Below are 20,747 nucleotides of genomic sequence, written 5' to 3'. Positions count from 1 at the left end.
CTACAACAATAGTTTACCTTTTTAGGAAAGCTCAAAATATAAGTTCCTCTGCTGATGCAATTTAAGTGGAAGGTGAGGTGAATGTTCAGTGATTAGTAAAGTTATTTATTCCTTTTTTTTTTTTTTATGGTACTGGGGAATAAACTCAGAGGTACACTACCACTGAGCTACATCTCCAGACCTTTTTCTTTTTTATTTTGTGACAAGCTGCCTCAAACTTGTGATCCTTCTGCCCCAGTCTCCTGAGGAGTTGCTGGATTACAGGTGTGGACCACTGCACAAGTCATTTATTCCTACAGATGGGGCTAGCAGAGGGAAAGCCAGATAATTCAAACATTATTTTCTTTTGGGAATAGATTTGCTTTCCTTATTATTCTTTTGTTAGACTCTTAAAATGAATTTGCAATAAACATGTCCAAGATAAACTGACAAATAAAGCTGAAAAAAATCTGGAGAAACATACCAAATTATAGGTACAATAATAAATTTAATTTTTTATAATATCCTTATTACTTTGTAAAATGGACAAAACAACTTATTTTAATGACATTTAAACTCCATTATTGGGAAGGGACCAGAGACGTGTAACTCTGTAGCCTCCTTTCCCCTCAGTTTAGTTCTCCTAAATTAAGAACTTCCACTTATAGCTACCTGAATACAGTATGCTGTTTTAAGCCTCTGCACACTCATGTTCTTTCAGCCTTGAATGCAACTGTTTACAACTCAACTTTGTCAGAATCTCCATTCATCCTACAAAACCCTATTCAGGTGTTCATACCTACTAAAGCCCCTCTGTAATAAAGCCTTTTTCTCAACCATTAAGAGAACTGATCTCTTTTCTTGGACATTTAATAGGAATTTAGACTTACAGAGCTCTTACCATATACTAGCATAGTGCTTAGGATTTTTATCTTTTTTTATTGAATCTTCAATAATACCTACAAGAAAGGTACTCTTAGCATCTTCTTTTACAGATAAGAAAACTAAGGTTCAGATTCTGATTAGGCAGCAGCAGACCTAAGACCTGATCCCAGATCTATTTGATTCCAGAGCCTGAGTCTTGAACCACTACTCTGTCATGTCCCTTGCCCCAAATCCAAACCCACAAAGCACACCCCCTGGTCTCCACAACATTTCTAATTCAATGAAAACAAGGATGATTTCTCATTCTCCTTGGATTCTGCCTAGCACAATAATTGGCTTTCAGTGTATATGATTGCTGATCTGAATTAATAACTGTGATAATCCTAACACAATAAATGAGAACTGGCCATATAGAAATTCATTCTTCCAAATACTGTTCATTTTAAATATTGGAAGCATTTCAAACAATGGACCACCAAATACCATCTGGCCAGCCTGACTACAGTGCACCAGAGTAAGCCAAGGTCACCAGCAACAAGTATATATGTACCGTATAAATTCTTTTCACCACAGTCAACAAAGTCAGAGATAGCTCAGCTATGTTATCCTGCCATATCTTACAGAGATTATTTCAGTTGATTTTTTTTCTTTTTTCTCTTTTTTTTTTTTTTTTTTTTGTGCTGGGGATTGAACTCAGAGCTTTGTGCATGTAAGGCAAGCACTCTACCAACTGAGCTATGTCTCCAGCCCCTCAGAGACTGTTTCAGAACACCAGAGAGTTCTTCAGGATTTGGGGATGTCCCTCAAGTACTATTTAGGTGATTTTAAAAATAAGTTACCCAAAAGTTACAGTAAAAAAAAAAAAAAATTAAGGGGGCTGAGGTTGTAGCTTAGTGGTACAGCAATTGCCTTGCACACATGGGGCACTGGGTTTGATCCTCAGCACCACATAAAATAATTAAGTGAAACAAAGGTATTGTGTCTATGTTCAACTAAAAAAAAATTAAGTATAAAAGATATAAAATGTGATTGGTGGAGCTCAAGGTGTGGATCAGAGGTAGAGCATTTGTCTAGCATGTGTGAGGCCCTGAGTTAGAGTCCTGGGACAGGGAAGGTGTGGGGAATGATATGTAGCCAATCAAAAATCCTCAAAAAAATACTTCTGCACTTACAACACTCTAGGCTTTTTTCACTTCTCTTTGAATGGTGGCCCCATGTGTACGGTCAGACTCAAGTGACAACTCCCCTAGAGCAGAGGGCATATGCACTGAATTACTGAATTACTTTGTACAAATTAGAGCACCAGGCATGTGCCTGACACAGGAGGTACTCTATAACCCTAAATTTTGGCCTCAAAATCCTTTAAAACCTTCCCTCCAGAAGGACAGAGTTACAATTCCTTGGTCTTATATTCAAGGCCCATTTACCTTCCCAAATTCTCAAGATTTTATGTTATATCCCCATACCTTGTCACCCCTTGCTCTTTATACCCATTATTTGGGACCCAGTTCAATCTCTCCTTTGGCAAGAAAGACTACCTAGACAACTCCAAATCTTGTAACCTTTCATTACTCTTAAGACCTGTAACTTTCAAAGACAATGGAAATGTTCTAGATCTGTACTATATGTTCTTTTGTATATAATAGCTACCTATTGGACAGCACAGGCTAATGCCTCAATATCTCTTTGGTAACACCAACCTGCTGCATTCTATGGTTAAAACATTCATCAAATCACCCCAGTAGACTGAAAATTCTGTACACAAGACACATCTTATTTTTCATAGCAACTCTCATGAAATTGATAAAAGTAAATATTTGCTTATGTACATGCCAGTTTATCAGAAAATATCAGCAAAAAGGTGCTGGACTCAGGCATCTACAGTGATGTTCACTTCTGCCCCATCTGAATGTCATGACACACACAGACAGGAAGGAAAAAGCAACTTTCTGAAGACACAAATGACCACTGATCAAGCCACAAGGTACTCTGGTTGAAATGACATTTAGGTCATAACTTCCCTTTACCTAAAACTTGCCTAAACATCTCCATTAGCAAGTAGCTAAATTCTGATGGCAAATTATGCTGACAAAAAATTTAATTTCTTCCCAAGTTAGAAGCAGAATGACCTAAGCCAGTCCTATTTGTACAACTTTTTTTTCACCTATTTATTAAGCATATATCTCCCTTGGAGTCCTTCAGCCTACTGGTAGGATCTCATTGTGCAGACACATGTAAGAAATTCATTGACACTTTTCTCAGTAGGGCCTATACTGGCTCTAAATTAAGACCCAATATTTAAGTATCGACAGTCAAAAGAACACAAGATATATAGAAGGCACAAGTTTCAGCACTATGGTACTATTACCTTGGGCAAGTGTCTTGTCCCTTTGGCCTCAATTTCCTTATCTTCAAAAAGGAATTAATATTAGGCGAAATACCTACCTCACAAACCCTTTATGAGTAAGTCATAACCATGGTTATTCTTCCCAAATCAACTACATAGATAGATAGATAGATAGATAGATAGATAGATAGATAAAAGATTCATGAATTTGCTAATGGTTCTTTGTGGAGTATATGCTAACAAATGGACTAAGATCAACACTCCAACATTTTTTTCCCCAAATTTCTTCATCCCATCCCACTATGCAAATGTATGAGCAAAAATTCAACAAATACTTCAGTCTGGCACATGTAATAAGGAAACAAACATGTTGACTCAGAGAACACAGACATATTTAATATAAAATATAACAGAAAAGTGACTGAATCAAGTCATAACACAGTCTAACTCCTCATGTAAAAATGTGAGATTTACTGCTTTGATTTTTTTTTTCAAACCAATGCTTCATCAGAACAGCCAGCTAAAAATTCACAATCCATACACAGAATAAATAAGCCATTTAGATATTAAAAAAAACAGCAGGTACACACTATCTACATGTTTAACAAGGAAAAAAAAAAAAAAGACTGTATTCCAACTACTTGGGAGGGTGAGGTAAAAAGATCCCAAGCTCAGGGACAGCCTGGGCAACTTAGCAAAACCATGTCTCAAAATAAAGTAAATGGATGGGGATGTAGCCTAGTGGTAGAGTGCTTGCCTAATATGTGAAGGCCAGGGTTCAATCCCAATACCATTAAAAATAAAGTTAAATTAAAAAAAAAAAGACTAACCACTGGTTTCACCAACACCACCCACTTAATATTACACAGTGATATGTACTAAATGTGAAAAAAGCAACTTGGGTGAGAGTTTGAATTTTGCTAATTTAAGTGCAACCACACCCCTCAACAGGTAAAGTTGGCACACCGGGCTTGGCCAAGGCCAGCCTTTCTTTGTTTCCCTCTATTCTGCATTTACCCAAGATCTTGGCTCTGAGACAGAAAACTCCCACTCTTGATTGGTTCATTCTGTCCCATGCAATTAAGCAACACCACAATCCAGTAAACGCAATGGCTCAATTATTTATCTTCTAGTCGAGTTTACCTGGTGTTTATAAAAGAACAATGTCAAGGAGGAAAGAGGTTTATTGCTCTCTAGAACGGGCCTGACCGGGGATTTGTCTTATTTTATATTTTTACAAGGTGGGGAGATGCATGGCTTAACCTAGAAAAGGATGGGGATGGGGAAGGATTTATAGAGTACAAGTCTTTCAGTTTCCCTACAAGAAACTTGATTCTTATTCAATAATCCTACCCCAAACCAGCCAGCCCGTGAGGCTATAGGGGTATACCTATTCCCACCTCCGGAGGGGCACAGCTGGCTTCCGAAAGAGCAGGAGCAGGGCAAGGCGGAGGAAGCGCTGAGAGGGCGAGGCAGGGAAGAGGCTCTTTCCAACACGCGCTTCCCCCAACACACACCACCAGTGATCTCGGCCGGCGTGACAGTCGCTCCGTGCCCCGAACGTCCCCAAAGCCCCAGGGAGCAGGAAGTCGGGGGGCTGTCGCTCTCTCCAGCCACCCCAACACTAGTACGCCCTCGCTCCATGATTCTGCTCCCTCGAGCTCATTCCCACTCTTCCTCCGCTTATCCCCTTTTCCCCAAGACAGAAACTTCCTTCCAGTGCCCCCTTCTCTTCCGAGACCACTCCTGTCATCCCAGGGAGTTGTCCCTTCAGGGCGACCCTCGGTGTCTTCTCACATCCCACCAGCTCCACTGAAGCGTCGATTCGCAACTACCCCCCAAAACACTTCCGAAGGCTCGCAGTCCCTGCGGCGTCCCCCAGGGTCCCCAGGCCGGCCGGCCGGCAGTCGGGGGACGGGGCCCCACCCTTCGCCCCCTTCACCTGTTTCTCCAGCTGTGAGGCCCGACAGGCCGGGGCTGCGCTCGCGTCGGGTGCGGGTGGCCGGACTCCCTCGGGCCGCCGGGCCTCTCCTAGGCGACGCAGAGGGGCAAAGCCGAGCTGGGGTGCTCGTCAAGGATCCGGTTGGGGCTCCTTCCCTCCGCTGCGACGTCGGAACCCCAGGCTCCCCCTCCCCGTCTACTCCGCCGCAGCTCCGGAAACCGCTGAATTACAGACCCTCCAGCCAATCCCCACCCAGCCCCTGCCTAGCCAAGACACGCCTCATGCATAATTCATGAGACGGCCAGCTTGCTCGGCCACCCAGAGGCCCCAGAGCATGGCTGTACATCCAAAACCCCACCCACAAACCAATAAAAAGAGCCTCTAAGAGAAAGGGCGGAGTCAAAAGAAGACTGGGTACGCCCCTGTGTTGGCTGTTCCAAGGGCTTAGTGCTCCTCCCTCCGTAATAACCAGGGAAGAACCCAAGCCCTGGGCACCGAATCACGGGGGGAGGGTGGGGAAATGACCGGAATGTCCTGCTGAAAACTCAGCTGAGTTCCTGGCAGTGCGTGACGTCAAGACACTTTAAATGCCCTGCTACGGCTCCCTGCTGCCCGCTTTCCCTTTTCCCGGCCCTTGGCACCACGTGGGGAGAGGTTAAGAGCTTCTTACCACGTGGGAATCAGCCAGTTCAGACTCCCAGTTAGCACCGGATCCTCAGGGGGCCCAACTCCTGAACTAGGTGTCTGAGGACAACAAAAAAGAACATGGGCGACTCCTGCCTACTTTGAACTTTGGTTTCTGCGTGAGTCGGGCACACACACCCGGAAATATGACGCGAAAATAGAGTAATTACTAGATTGCGTGGGGAGAAGATAGTGGATATAACCCCGTCCTCGGTTCCATAGCTTCAAGTATCAAATGTCAACAGCTAAGTTATTAGCTGGTACGCAGAAATGCAGATAGTATATATATGAGGACTGACATGTATAAACAGTATTTGACATGTTTAGGCCTCTGTGTTACTGAAATTCTTTTTCTTTTCCACCGCGCCTACTTGATGTGCAAGTTTTACTGAATTGAAGCCAGTAGCTCATAGGAAATGTAGACATTTTGCCTTACACAACAGGGGATGAACTCTGCATAACGGAGTGATTTTTGTGTGCTGATACTATCATAGTTTTTAAAGACACCAGTTGTATTTGTGTTTGCTATATTCGTCTAACACAGACATAAAGATAAAAATCTAACTGGCTGAGATGGCTATAATTCCAGCACCTAGAGAGTGAGGCAGGAAAATCCTAAATTCAAGGCCAGCCTCAGCAACTTAGTGAGGCCCTGTCTCAAAATTAAAAATGAGAGGTTGAGAATATACCTCAGTTGGTGCACTGCTTGCCTAGCATGCACAAGACCCTGGGTTCAATCCCCAGCACTACCAAAAAAAGAGAGAGAGAGAGAGAAGGGCTGTGGAGTTGGGGATGCACCTTGGTGGTAGGACACCTCTGCGTAGAATCTCCAGTACCAAAATAAAATAAAACAAATAAAAAAAAATCTAAAAAGGGTTCATTATCTCACTATAGCAATTTTTTTCAACAAAACTAATAAATGTTCACGGTTTAAAAAAAAAGTTCAAATAAGTTGAAAATGTTAAATGAAATCTTCCCCTCCTTTCTCCATCAGTCCTTCTCCCTAAAGATAGCTGTTCTTATTAATTTCTGGTGAGAAAATCAATGATTCTTAACCTTTGATGGGTCACAGATCCTTCTGAGAATCCAATGGAGACTGTGAATTCTAGCCTCAGAAATGTACAGCACAAACTGATCATGGTGATGCACTCCTGTAATCCCTAGCTACTTGGGAAGAATAGGCAGGAAGATGCAAATTAGAGTCCATGCTGGTCAATTTAGTGAGACCCTGGCTCAAAAATAAAATGAGCCCAGAGTGGTAGCACACACCTGTAATCCCAGAAGGCTGAGGCTGGACAATCACAAGTTTGAGGCCAGCTTCAGCAATTTAGGGAGGCCCTGTCTCAAAATTAAAAATAAAAAGGGCTGGGGACTTAGCTCAGTGGTAAAGTGCCCCTGGGTTCAATCCCCAAAACCAAAAATAAAATATGGGGGCTGGGGATGTGGCTCAAGCGGTAACATGCCGCCAGGCATGCGCGCGGCGCTGGGTTCGGTTGGATCCTCAGCACCACATAAAATAAAGATGTTGTGTCCACCGAAAACTGAAAAATAAATACTTAAAAAAAATTCTCTCTCTCTCTCTCTCTCTCTCTCTCTCTCTCTCCTCTCTCTCTCTCTCCTCTCACCCTCTCTCTCTCTCTCTCTCTCTAAAAAAAATAAATAAATAAATAAATAAATAATAAAAATAAAATATGCATGCTTGTAATCCCAGCAGCTTGGGAGGCTGAGACAGGAGGATCACAAGTTCAAAACCAGCCTCAGCAATTTAGCAGGACTAAGAAACTTAGCGAGACACTATCTCAAAGTAAAAAGAAAAAGGCTGGGGATGTGGCTCAGTGGTTGAGCACCCCTAGGTTCAATCCCCAGGGCCGGAAAAAAAAAAAGAAAAGGAGAGGACAGGAGATGTGGCTCAGTGCTTTGGTAGCCCCAGCCTAACAGAGTGATGAATTATCAAACATGAAATAGGATACAGAGAGTTTAGAGCAAATGGCAACATTTTGGAATAAATAACCTTAATGTGTAGTCTGCCTGTTAACCTAACTGGCCCTCGTTTTACAGGTCACTTGCTTCTCTTGGAAGCAGTATAGCCAAGGGGAGGAAGAATATCTCTCGGATTTCAGCCTGGAAGAGGAAGAATTCAGGCCGCCAGAACTGGACCAGCACTACTGAATATCCCCAGAGGCTCAGTCCTGTGACTTCCTTGGGAATCTCTGCGGCCCTCCACCCAATGGGCTGCTAGAGTCCCGGGGCCACCCACATCTAGGGCCCAGATCCTGCTTCGATGTAGGGGAGGGGGCCTATGGGGGTCGATTGTGGCCCCTGCCGGGGGAAGGGAGGCTTGGGTTGGTTGATTGTGGGAAAAGGCTCCCCGTCTGAGCGAGCCTAATAAAGGTTGAGCCTAATAAATGTTGCCTAAACAAAGGTGTCGTAAATAAAGGGCGGGGCGGGGCGGGGCGGGGCCACGGGGTTGCCCAGGCGCGAGTGTCAAGGGGCTGCCATAACGGTTAGGCCCGCACAGGCACGCGCCCCATTGGCCTGGGTCGCTGCGCCCCCGAGCCTCCGAACGTCATGTCCCTGCTGCGCCTTTGGGCACCAGGGCTTCTCCTCACGTTGCAACCATTGTGGCTGCTGGTCCAGGCAGCTCAGCCTCTGGAGTGGACCCAGGACCCTCTCCAGCTGACCTCTGAGCACCCAGGACCTATCAAGCCCTGGTCTCTGCACTCCTCTGAACTCCCACCCTTATCACCCCATGCGCTTACACCCCCGGCCCCGGGAGGCTTTGATGACCTGGGGTCCTCTGCTCGCTCCCAGATGTTGGACTCACCACAGAAGTTAAATGGAAGTTTGCTTCCGTTCTTGGGCAGGGATTCACCTGGAGAGCCGCCCCCAGAGGTAGATCAATTTGCTGTTCCACGTCAGGATCTGCATCAAGACAAACTAATTCGGCAAGAGAGGCTCCCAGAATTGGTTCCAATGCTAGATGGGGATCAGAATCAGGTCCTAGCTCTACCTTCTCGACTCAAAAGTAAGATTCATACTGTCAATCTAGATCAGTCTACAGATCACCAGTCATTTGAAGTACTTGTTCCACCTCTAGATAGCCAGAGTTCAAAAGCAGCAAAGTTTATTGTTTCACCACTGAATCTGAAGAAGGAAGTAGCTCAGCATCTGAGATTTGCTAAAGAAGTTGGTGGAACTCCAAAGCAATTTGCAAAACTTCAGGTTCAAAAAAACTTGGATGATTATGTATATCCAAGTACAGATGTAGCTTATTCTGGCAACCTACCTCCGGAATCCCAGGAGAACTCAGATGAGTCTCCAGAAACTCCTGACCAGGTTGAACCTTCTCTGGAGGCCCAAGAGACTCCTGAGGAGCTCCAGTCCTCTTCGTCCCAGCAAGAAGTTCCTGAGGACCAGGAGGCTCTAGGAGGTGAAGCATCAATGCATCATAAACTTTCATCTCTAAGAAGTGACACTCAGCCAGTTGTCACAAGTAAACCTGCAGATCTGGTTACCGTAACTCCGCAGGCAGATAAAGAGATTCACCTTCCTTCAGGCCAGGAGCAGGCCCCAACCCAGCCTTCAGAGGGTCTTGAAGTAGTAGAACCTTCATCAACCCAACAAGAGGCTCCAGCTCAGACTTCAGAGCTCTCTGAACCCTCTTTATCTGAGCAAGAGACTCCAGTTCAAGCTCCCAAGTCCCCTATGGAGAATATAGCTGAAACTCTACCAACTCTACCTGTAGTTCCATCTCTAGGTCAGGATCAAGTTCATTATTATAACTTGCCCAGTGTTACAGGTAGGCCTGCAGACGTGGAAATTACCATAACTTCAGAACCTACCAAGGAGGCCGAATCTTCTCTAGCCCAGCAGGAGGCCCCAATTCAGCCAGAGGCCTCTGTTCAGGAGGCCCCAGTTCAGCCAGAGGCCCCAGTTCAGGAGGCCCCAGTTCAGGAAGCCCCAGTTCAGGAAGCCCCAGTTCAGGAGGCTCCAGTTCAGGAGGCCCCAGTTCAGGAGGCCCCAGTTCAGCCTCCAGAGTATGCTGAGGAGGTAGAACCTTCTCTAACCCAGCAAGAGACCCCAGCCCAGCCTCCAGGCCCTCCTGTGGAGACTGAACCTTCTCTCAGTGAGCAAGAGACCCCAACTCAGCCTTCTGAGTCTCCTGGGGAGGACCAGTCTTCTGAAAGCCAGCTGGAAGTACCAGTGCAACCTCTAGACTTGCCCAGTGTGACTGGTAAACCTGCAGATGTACTAATTACTATAACACCTGAACCCACTACAGAGGTGGGAACTTCTGTGATCAATGGTGAGGCTATAGTTCCTCCCTCAATTCCAACTAATGAGTTAGGACCTTCTGCATCCCAGCCTGAAGCCCCAACTGTGCCTCCAGAGCTCCCTAACGATGTAGGTCAACCTCCAGAAGGTGAGGATGTGACAGGTTCTTCTCTAGGTTCTGATCAAGCTGAGTCTCCTACTCCAGAATTGAATAATGAGGTTGAAACTTCAGCGCAACAGGAGACCCTAGATGAGTCCTCAGTGTCCCCTGAGCAGTTGGAACCTCAGCCAAGCCCCCCTCTAGAGGAGGAACAACCTCCAATTGATCAAGAGGTCCCCAGTCAGCTTGAAGAGCTGCCTGAGGAATCTTTATCAAGTCAGCAGGAGAGCTCATCTCTGCCCTCAACGCCCCCCGTGAGTGTTGAACTTCCACCAGTCCAGGAAACACTCCCAACTAAACCTCCAGAATCCACATTTGTCTCGACTATTGCTTCATTCAGTGATTCCATGTCATTTTCACCTCAAGATCTAGAAGTAATTTTCAGAAGTGGGTCTTCAGATTTGCCTAAAACCACAGTTCAACATGTGGCTCTGATAGTTACTGTACCTTCAGAAGCCACTAAAGAAGTTGAGCCAGTTTCCACCCAGCAAGTTACATTTTATCCAACCCAGTCTAATGCCCCTTCCCAGTCTCCAGGATTCCCTGAAAACTTTGGATTTTCTTCAGCCCAACAAGCAACCACAACTCAGATGGAAACTTCAACTCAGGTCCTAAGTCAGAATAAAGCTCAGGATTTAACATCACCCAGTGTTACCTTTCAACCTTTGGACCTGGAACTCACCTCAACTCCAAAACCCACTAAACATTCTACAGCTGAGAAGAAGCCTGAGGCTCTTTCATTGTTCCCTATGGCTACTGGAACGTACCATATATCTCTTCCAACGGTCCCTGTATTTGTTTTTCCAACCATGAAGGAAACTTCAACTTTGCTTCCAACGTATCAAGAAGGAATAATTCCAACACAAGAAACTTCAACTCAGCCACAGGTCCTAACTGAGAATCAAGTTCATTTTTCAACAGTACCCAGCTTTACATTTAAACCTGTGGAAGTGGAACTCCCCATAACTCCAGAGCCCAATGTGGTGGTTGAAAATCCTCTACAGCCCCACCATGTAGAAATCCCCATAACTCCAGAGCACAATGTGGTGGTTGAACAACCTACAGCTCCTCCAAAGCCCCACTATGTGGAAATCACCATAACTCCAGAACCCAATGTGGGGGTTGAAAATCCTACAGCTTTTCCTCTAAAGCCCCATGACGTGGAACTCACCATAACTCCAGAGCCCAATGTGGGGGTTGAACAACCTACAGCTTTTCCTCCAAAGCTCCATGACGTGGAACTCACCATAACTCCAGAGCCCAGTGTGGGGGTTGAACAACCTACAACTTTACCTCCAAAGCCCCAGGATGTGGAAATCACTATAACTCCAGAGCCCAATGTAGGGGTTGAACATCCTACAGCTCCTCCAAAGCCCCAGGATGTGGAAATCACCATAACTCCAGAGCCCAATGTGGGGGTTGAAAATCCTACAGCTTTTCCTCCAAAGCCCCACTACGTGGAACTCCCCATAACTCCAGAGCCCAATGTGGGGGTTGAACATCCTACAGCTCCTCCAAAGCCCCACGACGTGGAAATCACCATAACTCCAGAGCCCAATTTGGTGGTTGAACATCCTACAGCTTTTCCTCCAAAGCCTCACTATGTGGAACTCACCATAACTCCAAAGCCTAATGTGGGCGTTGTACATCCTACAGCTTTTCCTCCAAAGCCCCACGACGTGGAAATCACCATAACTCCAGAGCCCAATGTCAAGGTTGAACATCCTACAGCTTTTCCTCCAAAGCCCCACGACGTGGAAATCACCATAACTCCAGAGCCCAATGTGGGAGTTGAAGATTCTACAGCTTTTCCTCTAAAGCCCCATGAGGTAACACTTCTACGTCCTCACCAGGGAACTACAAATCCTCCTCCAAACCCCCCGGAGACAACATTTCCACATCTAGATCTGGAAACCACAAATCTTCCTCCAGAGCCCCCTGATGTGACATTTCCACGTCCATACCAAGAGACTACAAATCCTCAAATCAACCACGAGGAAACTTCGGTCATGCCTCAATCTTTTGAAGTGGAAATTACCATAACTTCAAAACCCAACATTGATGTTGCATCTTCTCAAACCTTGCCGGGGAAGCCAATTCAGCTTCCAGAGCCATATAAAGAGATTATAGCGAAACCTCCTGTATATTATGAGATTACACTTCCAACAATAAGTACAGCTCTGGTGTCGGAGTCATCTAGTGTTGGAGTTCAACCTCCAGACGTGACAGTTACCCTGACTGCACTACCCAGTGTGGCAACTGAAAGTTCTACAACTCCTACAACTCTTTCAACAACTGAAACAACTTCACAGCAAACAAATATGACTGAATTCACAATTCCACAAGTGGAGCCAGACCAAACCACAACTCATTTCCCCGAAATTTATGCCACAGAAAAGGAAGAAAATGTCACCAAGAACACTAATATATGTGAGCTCTGTACTTGCCAAGATGACACACTGTTGTGTGTTGGTCTCGCCCCAATGCAGAAACTCCACCGAGTGCCTGTGCTAGAGCCCTACAGCTACAATGGCACCTTCGCAGTCTTGTAAGAATCACCTTTCCTCATTTGTGCTCTGCATTCTGTCTACCCTTTTCCTCAAGGGTCTCCTGGGCCTTTCTCATCTCCCCAACCCACATTGATTGACTTTTTGCTTTTAGTTTTTGCTTGTCAATTCTCCATATCCTCTTTTTCCTTCTTACTATTGTGCCCTTTCTCCAGTCTTTCACTTGTGATCATCCTTTATTTTCTTACCCATTTTTATTTAGCCCTATCATATCATTGCTTAAGCTTTACCATTTTGCTCCATCTGCTTTTCAACTCATCTCATTAATGATGATACAACCAAGTGGTTAAGAGTAGATTCTAGAATAAGACTTTGAACCCAGATCTTTCATTTATTAGCGTTGTGACCTTGGGCAAAAAAGCTCTATGTCTCAGTTTCCTTATTTGGAAAATGGGGATTATGATAGTTACCGGTTCATAGGATTGTTGTGAAATTTAGATGAGAGAGTACATGTAATACTCATGTCGGTGCCTATCATATATGAATACTAGCTGTTAATATTATTATTCAGTCCCTCAGTTATGTCCAGAATTCATCTTAGCCTTGGCTTTCATATAACATCCATTTTGTGCCCAACTGAGGGCTAAGTACTATGGGAGCCACAGAAATATGACATTGTTTACAGAACACAAAAATGATAGGTGGGAAGAAGACTAAAAATTGAGATGATATATAATTAAGTAATAAAAGAGGATGCAGACCACATGTGCTGTAATTCTTCAGAATCTTTCATTACTGAAGTAGGGATGTTGGGAAAGCTGTACAGATAGGCTTAAATGTTACCTGGTGCTTGAAAGTGGCTATAATTTTAAAGAAAAAAACGGGAAGTATATCTACACAAAGGAATGGCTGCAAGAATGACCAGGATTTGGTAGACTAGTGGGCCTACAAAGTATTGGGTTAGAATCAATGAAAGGTAATATGAAAAATCCTAAATATCAACTATAGATGTTTGAAAGCTACACAGTGAGAAATGAAGAGCCACTGAAAGTTTTCAAGCAAGAGATAAAAATAACTAAAACAGGAAGATAATTTTATAATCCATTTTTAGAGTGATCTAGAAGAGAAAGCTTAATTCAATGGGGCCACCTAGAAAACTTTAGCAAAATCTATGAGTAAAGCAAGAAGGAGCTTAATCAGAGTGGTTGTGATAGAGTAGAAAGAAAATCCTGGGAGTGCAAGGGGGAGTGGGGGAAGGAGGAGGGAATGGGAATGGGAAAAACAATAGAATGAATCAGATATAACATTCCTATGTTCATATATGAATACACAAGTAGTGTAACTCCACGTCATGTACAACAACAAGAATGGGAAGTTATACTCCATGTGTGTATGATATGTCAAAATACATTCTACTGCCATAACTAAAAAGGACAAATAAAAGAACAAAAAAATCAAATTCCATCAATTTATTCTGTTTGATAACAAATAAAAATGCCAGGTTTTAAAAGTAAGATATTAAAAATATTTTAGGGTATGACTTTAGTCTGTTAAAAGGAAAAAAAAATCCTGGGAGCTTTAGAAGAATAACAAATGCTTTAATGATTGACTAAAAGAGTTAGGGGATGAGGTGTACAGAAAAGAGAAAAATAAAATATGGCTCCACGAGTTTTGTCCTGGATAAAAAATGAGAATGCTGGTGATGTAGCAGGTGGAAAACAACACCAGGAAGGAAAGCCAGTTGGAGAGAAATGAGTTCACTCTTAGCCATTTCTTAGTGGGGAACATAAAGCCCTCAGAAGGCTTCTGGTTGAGTGGAAATGTCCACTAGGCCTTTGTCCACTAGATGAGCAGGCTTATCCTCCAACCTCAAACGCCAAGAAAAAGTCTAGGTAAAGATGTATAAACAGAAAAGTTATTGCTAAGGGATAAGAACAGAGTTTAAAAAAAAAAGTTGAAGGTATCTGCAGAGTTGAAACTGAACATAATTTAACAGCTTCTTTAAATATGTCATTCATAGATACATTCTCACATTAAAAAAAAAAGTCAACAGAAGTATATTGGATCAAAGTGAAAATCTATACCTCTATCCTTTTTCACCCCTTGTCCATGCCCTACCACCCATAAGATGACCCCTGTTACATATTGGTGTGTGTCTTTCTTTCTGCTTTCTCTTCTATGCATAATTTTCCCTGATGAAGTTTAAAAAAGAAAAAAAACACTGTGATTCATGCTTGTTTTCTATGCAACATGTTCAAGAGATCTTTCCACATCAGCACACAATTAGAATCACATCCGTGATTTCTAATTGTCCTTATCCTCCTAATACCTGGAGATATTTCAACAGAGGGCACTTAGGCAAAGCTTTGGTGTCACTTGCAATGTGTTTCTTAATTCATATTTGTTAATATGGTAAATTCTTGCCCATTTTTCTGTTGAAATTCGACAGATAGGAAGTTAAACTTCTGCTTTATCATTTGTGCCAGTGGCTCATATTATTATCTTATTGTGAAACGGGGAAGCTGATAGTTCTGAAAATTAGAAAGCTGGGTTTTTGTTTCGTTTGTTTTTTCTATATTTGAATGTTCTCCATGAGTTTTCCATGATTGTTTTACTTTTTCTGTTCATTTTTTCCCCTACTTATTCAAAAGTATAAACTGTTTCTTCACAGGAATTTCCAAGGAAACGTTATTTCTTACATTGAAGAAAACATATGGAAATCTTACCGTTGGGCTGAGAAACTGTGAGTATATTCTCTCCAAACATGAATACAAAAAAAAATGCATTGTAAGATCCTTCTTAGTCTAGAATGTTGAGGTCAATTCTGTTAGAAAAAGGTTTTCCCCTCCATAAATCAATTCAGCCTGTATTGAGTGAAATTTGGTAGTTATTTTAAAAATTAAATTTCATGGGGACTGGGTTTGTAACTTAGTAGTAAGTAGAGTAATTGCCTAGCATGAAGCGAGGACCTGGATTCCATCCCCAGGACCACAGCAAAAAAATAAATAAATAAAAATTCAATTTCGTGGACCCTCTTTGAAGTAAGTAAAAAACAATTTAAATTTATTTTCCATTTTGTAAGTAATACATAATTACATTCTTAATGAGTAAATATGAAATAACAGGTAGTGATACCATCCCTGTGCTCTAACCCTCCACCCCTGAGGAAACCACTACTCTGAGTTTGGTATATATACCCTTCTGGATCTTTCCCCATGCATTTGCCTACACACATATTTACATATAGCAAAATAGGTTTGTTGCATGGTTTTATTATCTTTTTTTACATAAATGGTAACATTCATGCAACTTGACTCTTTCACTTCATCATATGTCAGGTTTCTTTTTAGTACACAGAACCTACTCTATTCATTTGAACTCATGCATAATATTCCATAGTATGAACATATCATGATTTATTTAAAAATAATTCCCTTACTGATGTATGTTTAGAGTGTATATGGTTTTCCTGTTCACATGCATAATGTCAATAAACATACTTCTTTGTGAACATGGGCATATAATTCTATAGAATAGAAATGAGATTTTGGGGGGTGAAGACTATTGTAGATATGAAATTTTAGCTACCCGAAAAAAGGCTATGCCACCTTATACTCCTGGCAAGAGAATATGACAACATTCATTTTCTCATACTTTTTTACCACTGGATATTCTCCATCTTTGTGCTGAATTTTGGTCCAGAAATAACCTTTTCATCTTTCAGAATTCTCAGTGAAAATTCCCTGACTGAATTACACAAAGATTCCTTTGAAGGCCTGCTATCCCTCCAGTATTTGTAAGTTAGTTAATCATATTTATCTGTGAGTTATGGGTTATCTAATGAATAAGGGGTTCATATTAGATAATCTGTAAAATCTCTTCCAGCAATTAAATTCTGTGATTGTGTAAGTTTGTATAGATTTTAACCCATCTCCAGCATTAAATACCTCCTAAGCATTTTTAGTTTTAAAAATTATATAGACAAGATACGGATGGGAAAAAAAAACTCCACTTACAGTGGAAAAGTGGTAATAAGATCAGAGCAATTACTAACACTCATATGAACCTTGTTTTATAAGTGTTTCATGTATTTATATCTAGTTTACAGCCCATGGATCAAAACCAATCCACAGTCAATTTTTATACAGCTCATTAACTAAGAATTATTTTTACATTTTTAAAATGCTGTAAAATAAATAGGAAAGAATATGTAGCAGAGATCGTATGTGGCCTGCAAAATCTAAAATATTTACTATCTGGCCTTTGCAAATAAGGTTTTAAAAAGTTGGATTAGTAGAACAGCGGGAATTAAAGTTAACCTCAGTTTGGTGCCTACAGGAGAGAAAAAAAAATAGGCCACCTATATTCATTTGAATGCCATTAATTAGAATGTTTTAACAATTAAACTGAATTAAATTAATGCTTAAAGACTAAATAACTAGCCAGCATGATGGCCAGCATGATGGCATACACCTGTAATCCCAGTGGCTCAGGAGGATGAGACAGGAGGATTGCAAGTTCAAAGCCAATGTCATCAAGGGCAAGGTGCTAAGCAACTCAGTGAGACCTTGTCTCTAAATAAAATACAAAATAGGGCTGGGGGTGTGGCTTAGTGGTTGAGTGCCCCTGAGTTCAATCCCTGGAACAACAAAAAAAGACTAAATAACTAAGTAAGTAAATTACATAATAATATTTTCAAGACTACCAAGCTACTGAAGAACATACCAGTATTAAGGATTTCAATGCAGGAATTGACATACCTTCATTAAAAATAGATATTTGCCAAACACAGAAGTATAAAGAAGGTCAAGTGTCATATGTTTTCTCTCATGTGGGGACACTAGAGAGGAAAAAAGAAAAGAAAGATGGGGGTGAGGCTCATGAAAATCAAAAGGAGATCAGTAGAAAAAAGGAAAGGAACCAAGGGGTGAGAAGAAGGGAGAGAAGGGGGAAGTGCTGGGGAATGATATTGGCCAAAGTTTATTGTTACATTGTGTGCATGTATGAATATGTAGCAACAAATCCCAGCATTATGTACAACTATAATACACCAATAAAATATGTGAAAAAGTTGGGCATGGTGGTACATGCCTGTAATTCCAGCAGTTCAGGAGCCCGAGGCAGGAGGATTGCAAGTTCAAGGCCAGCCTCAGCAATTTAGCAAGGCTCTAACCAACTTAGTGAGACCCAATCTCAAAATAAAAAATTAAAAGGGCTGGGGATATGGCTCAGTTTTAAAGTGTCCCTGGGTTCAATCTCAGTATCCCCCTCCAGAAAATAGATATTTGAAATGATGGTTAAATGGTGTAGCTTGAAACGTTTACACTAAGTAAGCAGATCAGAAATGCCTATAACTTTTCATTATTCACAAAATTAAAATCTCTCTATTATTATTGTCAAGGAGGGAACACTTACATAGTATTTTTATCTGGTTAAAGATAATTTAGGTTCTTTGCTGTGATAGCTTCATTTTTATCCTTTGTCTGTGGTATCTAGATATGTGTGGGTCATTAACCCTATTAAGCTAACTAATGATGTTTTTAGTATATATATTCTTTTTTCAGATGTAGAAGGCTTAAAAGAAGTGAGTATAAAGAGCTTCACATGATACTAAAAGTAGTCCTTTGAATTATCAAACCTCCTAGGCCCTCAGGGACGATTGCTTTTGTATTGGTGGTTTTAGTCACTTTTGCCTCAAACAAACATGGTTTGGAGAAAACAAATGAGATAACTGCTTAATGGAGTAGACTTTTCATTATTTCTACTATGTAAGACTTTGTTAGCTGATTATTTCATGTTAGCATATATATTTGCATTTATTTAAAAAAAAACACTAACCAATAAAAAAGAGCTCAAAAGAATATGCCAAACACTGTTCCCTAGTATTGGAAGGACAAAGATGAGTAAGACAGGTTCCTCTTCTTTAGGAACTTAGGGGCTCACAGAGGAGACAAGGCTAAGCTCAAACCATAATGCAGCAAGTACCCAGTGGATGACAAAGTGCTAATGAGGTGCAGCAGAAGGGCCAGCTGTGAAGTCACAAACTGCATTCTTTTTTAACTAGTCATTTTTGTCCCCCTCCTCACTCCCTAGATATTCATTTATTTTATAAATATTTTAGTTTCTCAAATACTTGTGTCAGTTTTAAACCTGGAGGGCAACACAGATGAGCAAGACCCAGTGCAGGCTTTCAAAGAGTTTGTATCAGAAGAAATGGGATACAAAAACAATTGAATTGAAAACAAATGGCTATGGGCACTAAGAGGTATAAATTGTGTCTACAGCACAAAAGAGGAGAAAAGATTTCCAATTGGTTTAAGGAAAATGTTCCTACGGCAGTGCTGTTTCAACAGGACCTCCAAGGGCCTCACTCTGGGAATCATCAGATAGGCATCTAAGGGAAAATATACAAAGCTTACAAAGGGAGAGTGGGAGAAAGGCAAAACACAGAAATGTGTTTGAGGAGTGCCATGGGCACCTATAGGGCACAAGAGGGAGAATGGAACCCAACCTTCTAGGACTTTGAGTGCCAAGCAAAGGAGCCGTGGTGGGGAACCATCTGCAGTGCTCTAAAACAACCTTGAGTCTCAGATTCACCTGGAGGACTTTGTAGAACTTGGTTCTGGATACCACCCTCATAGTTACTGATTCAGTCATTCTGGAGTAGGGCTGAGAATTTTGCATTCTTCAAAAGTTCCCAGGTAATACTGGTCTTTAAGAACCAATTCTAGACAGCCTAACTGGTGACTGAGTTCGGGACTGATTAGAAAGGGAGAGCCTAGAGTTGGAGACACCAGTCATGACAGTTCTACCCATCCAGGTGAAAAGTGAGGAACAAGCTGAAATCTGTGGAAGTAAGAGAGTCAACTCTAATCAGAATGGGTGTTTTCAAATAAAAATCCAGTTCCATGTTGTTTTTCATTGTCCCATCACTACACAGCCGAAGCAGGTACTTCATGGAGTATTAAGGTAATATGAAACCAAAATGAGTTTCCATTAGTATGATAGAAAGTACAACTCTGAATTAGTTCAAAGACATGTATTAATTAGAGCAGTAACTGTCTTTCAAATGATTGGAAAGGTATCTTTTTCTTCTAGTATTAAAACTGGGTTAGAAAAATAGAATAAAGGACTAGGGGTATAGCTCAGTGTTAAAGTGCTTGCTTAGCACGCACAAGGCCCTGGGTTCAATCCCCTGTACCACACACACACACACACACACACACACACACACACACGTGTGAAAGAAAAACGAAATTAAGCCAGGAACATGAGAATATTCCCTTTAATTTTAAAAATTACATGCAGAAATTAATACTTGTAGCTCATAATCTTGAACTTGATAAAACTGTAAAAGGTCACATAATAATTATCCTACTGTCAGGAAAGACTATCTCAAAACCTGTCAAGATATAAAGTTGTATATTTTACTTATGAAAGTGAGACTCAAGAGAAAAGTGGGCAGGGTTAAAAACTCTAAAATATTAAAATATAAGTCCAAAGGTTTAGAATTTAAACAAAAACTAGGTATTCAATATTATCAATTCTGGATTCTATTTATTCATACTAATTAGATAGCTAATATCTAATCAAGGCAATATTTTCCTTTTACTTTTCCTAGAGATTTATCCTGCAATAAAATACAATATATCGAAAGAGGAACATTTGAACCACTACCTTTTTTGCAATTTATGTAAGTTACAACTTGATGAGATTTGAAATTTTATAAACCCCCTTGCTACTCATTTGGAATTATGATTAAAATTTATTAGTAAAAAGTTACTAAAGTTATATAGCAAATCTTTTTAGTATCTAGCAAAGATAAGTATGAGAATTATTATACATGGATTGAAATGAGTCATTACAGAGCAGTGGTTCAATTAGTGTGATTTTATACCCAGGTGACATTTTGGCATCTAGTGGCCAGACACCAGGGATGCTGCTAAACATCTACAATATACAGGACAA

General features: G+C 41.5%; 2 protein-coding genes across 6 annotated transcripts in view; one reads left to right on the top strand and one right to left on the bottom strand.

Annotated features, from left to right (window-relative positions):
* STAT3 (signal transducer and activator of transcription 3) overlaps nucleotides 1-5,407 on the bottom strand; it is a 59,794-nt gene extending 54,387 nt beyond the window's left edge. For 4 of the 5 annotated variants that reach the window (XM_081271357.1, XM_081271356.1, XM_081271358.1 and 1 more), the window contains exon 1: nucleotides 5,154-5,407. The gene's annotated coding sequence lies outside the window, so the exon portion shown is untranslated. The remainder of the gene's footprint in view (nucleotides 1-5,153) is intronic. The other variant, XM_081271354.1, reaches the window with a different exon arrangement.
* A 2,998-nt stretch (nucleotides 5,408-8,405) lies between these two features.
* Nucleotides 8,406-20,747, top strand: part of LOC308636356 (leucine-rich repeat-containing protein 37A2-like) — a gene marked incomplete at both ends in the record, with an annotated part of 31,250 nt that continues 18,908 nt past the window's right edge. Inside the window, 6 exons of the mRNA XM_081271771.1 lie at nucleotides 8,406-9,752; nucleotides 9,909-10,526; nucleotides 12,126-12,820; nucleotides 15,403-15,522; nucleotides 16,504-16,575; nucleotides 20,401-20,472. Of these exons, the coding sequence (XP_081127897.1) occupies nucleotides 8,406-9,752; nucleotides 9,909-10,526; nucleotides 12,126-12,820; nucleotides 15,403-15,522; nucleotides 16,504-16,575; nucleotides 20,401-20,472 (2,924 nt within the window). The remainder of the gene's footprint in view (nucleotides 9,753-9,908; nucleotides 10,527-12,125; nucleotides 12,821-15,402; nucleotides 15,523-16,503; nucleotides 16,576-20,400; nucleotides 20,473-20,747) is intronic.

The sequence above is a fragment of the Spermophilus citellus genome (assembly GCF_964194105.1).
Source record: "Spermophilus citellus genome assembly, chromosome: 17".
Classification (NCBI taxonomy): Eukaryota; Metazoa; Chordata; class Mammalia; order Rodentia; family Sciuridae; genus Spermophilus; species Spermophilus citellus.
The sequence above is the reverse complement of the archived record's forward strand: the minus strand, read 5'-3'. Positions and strand labels throughout refer to the sequence as shown.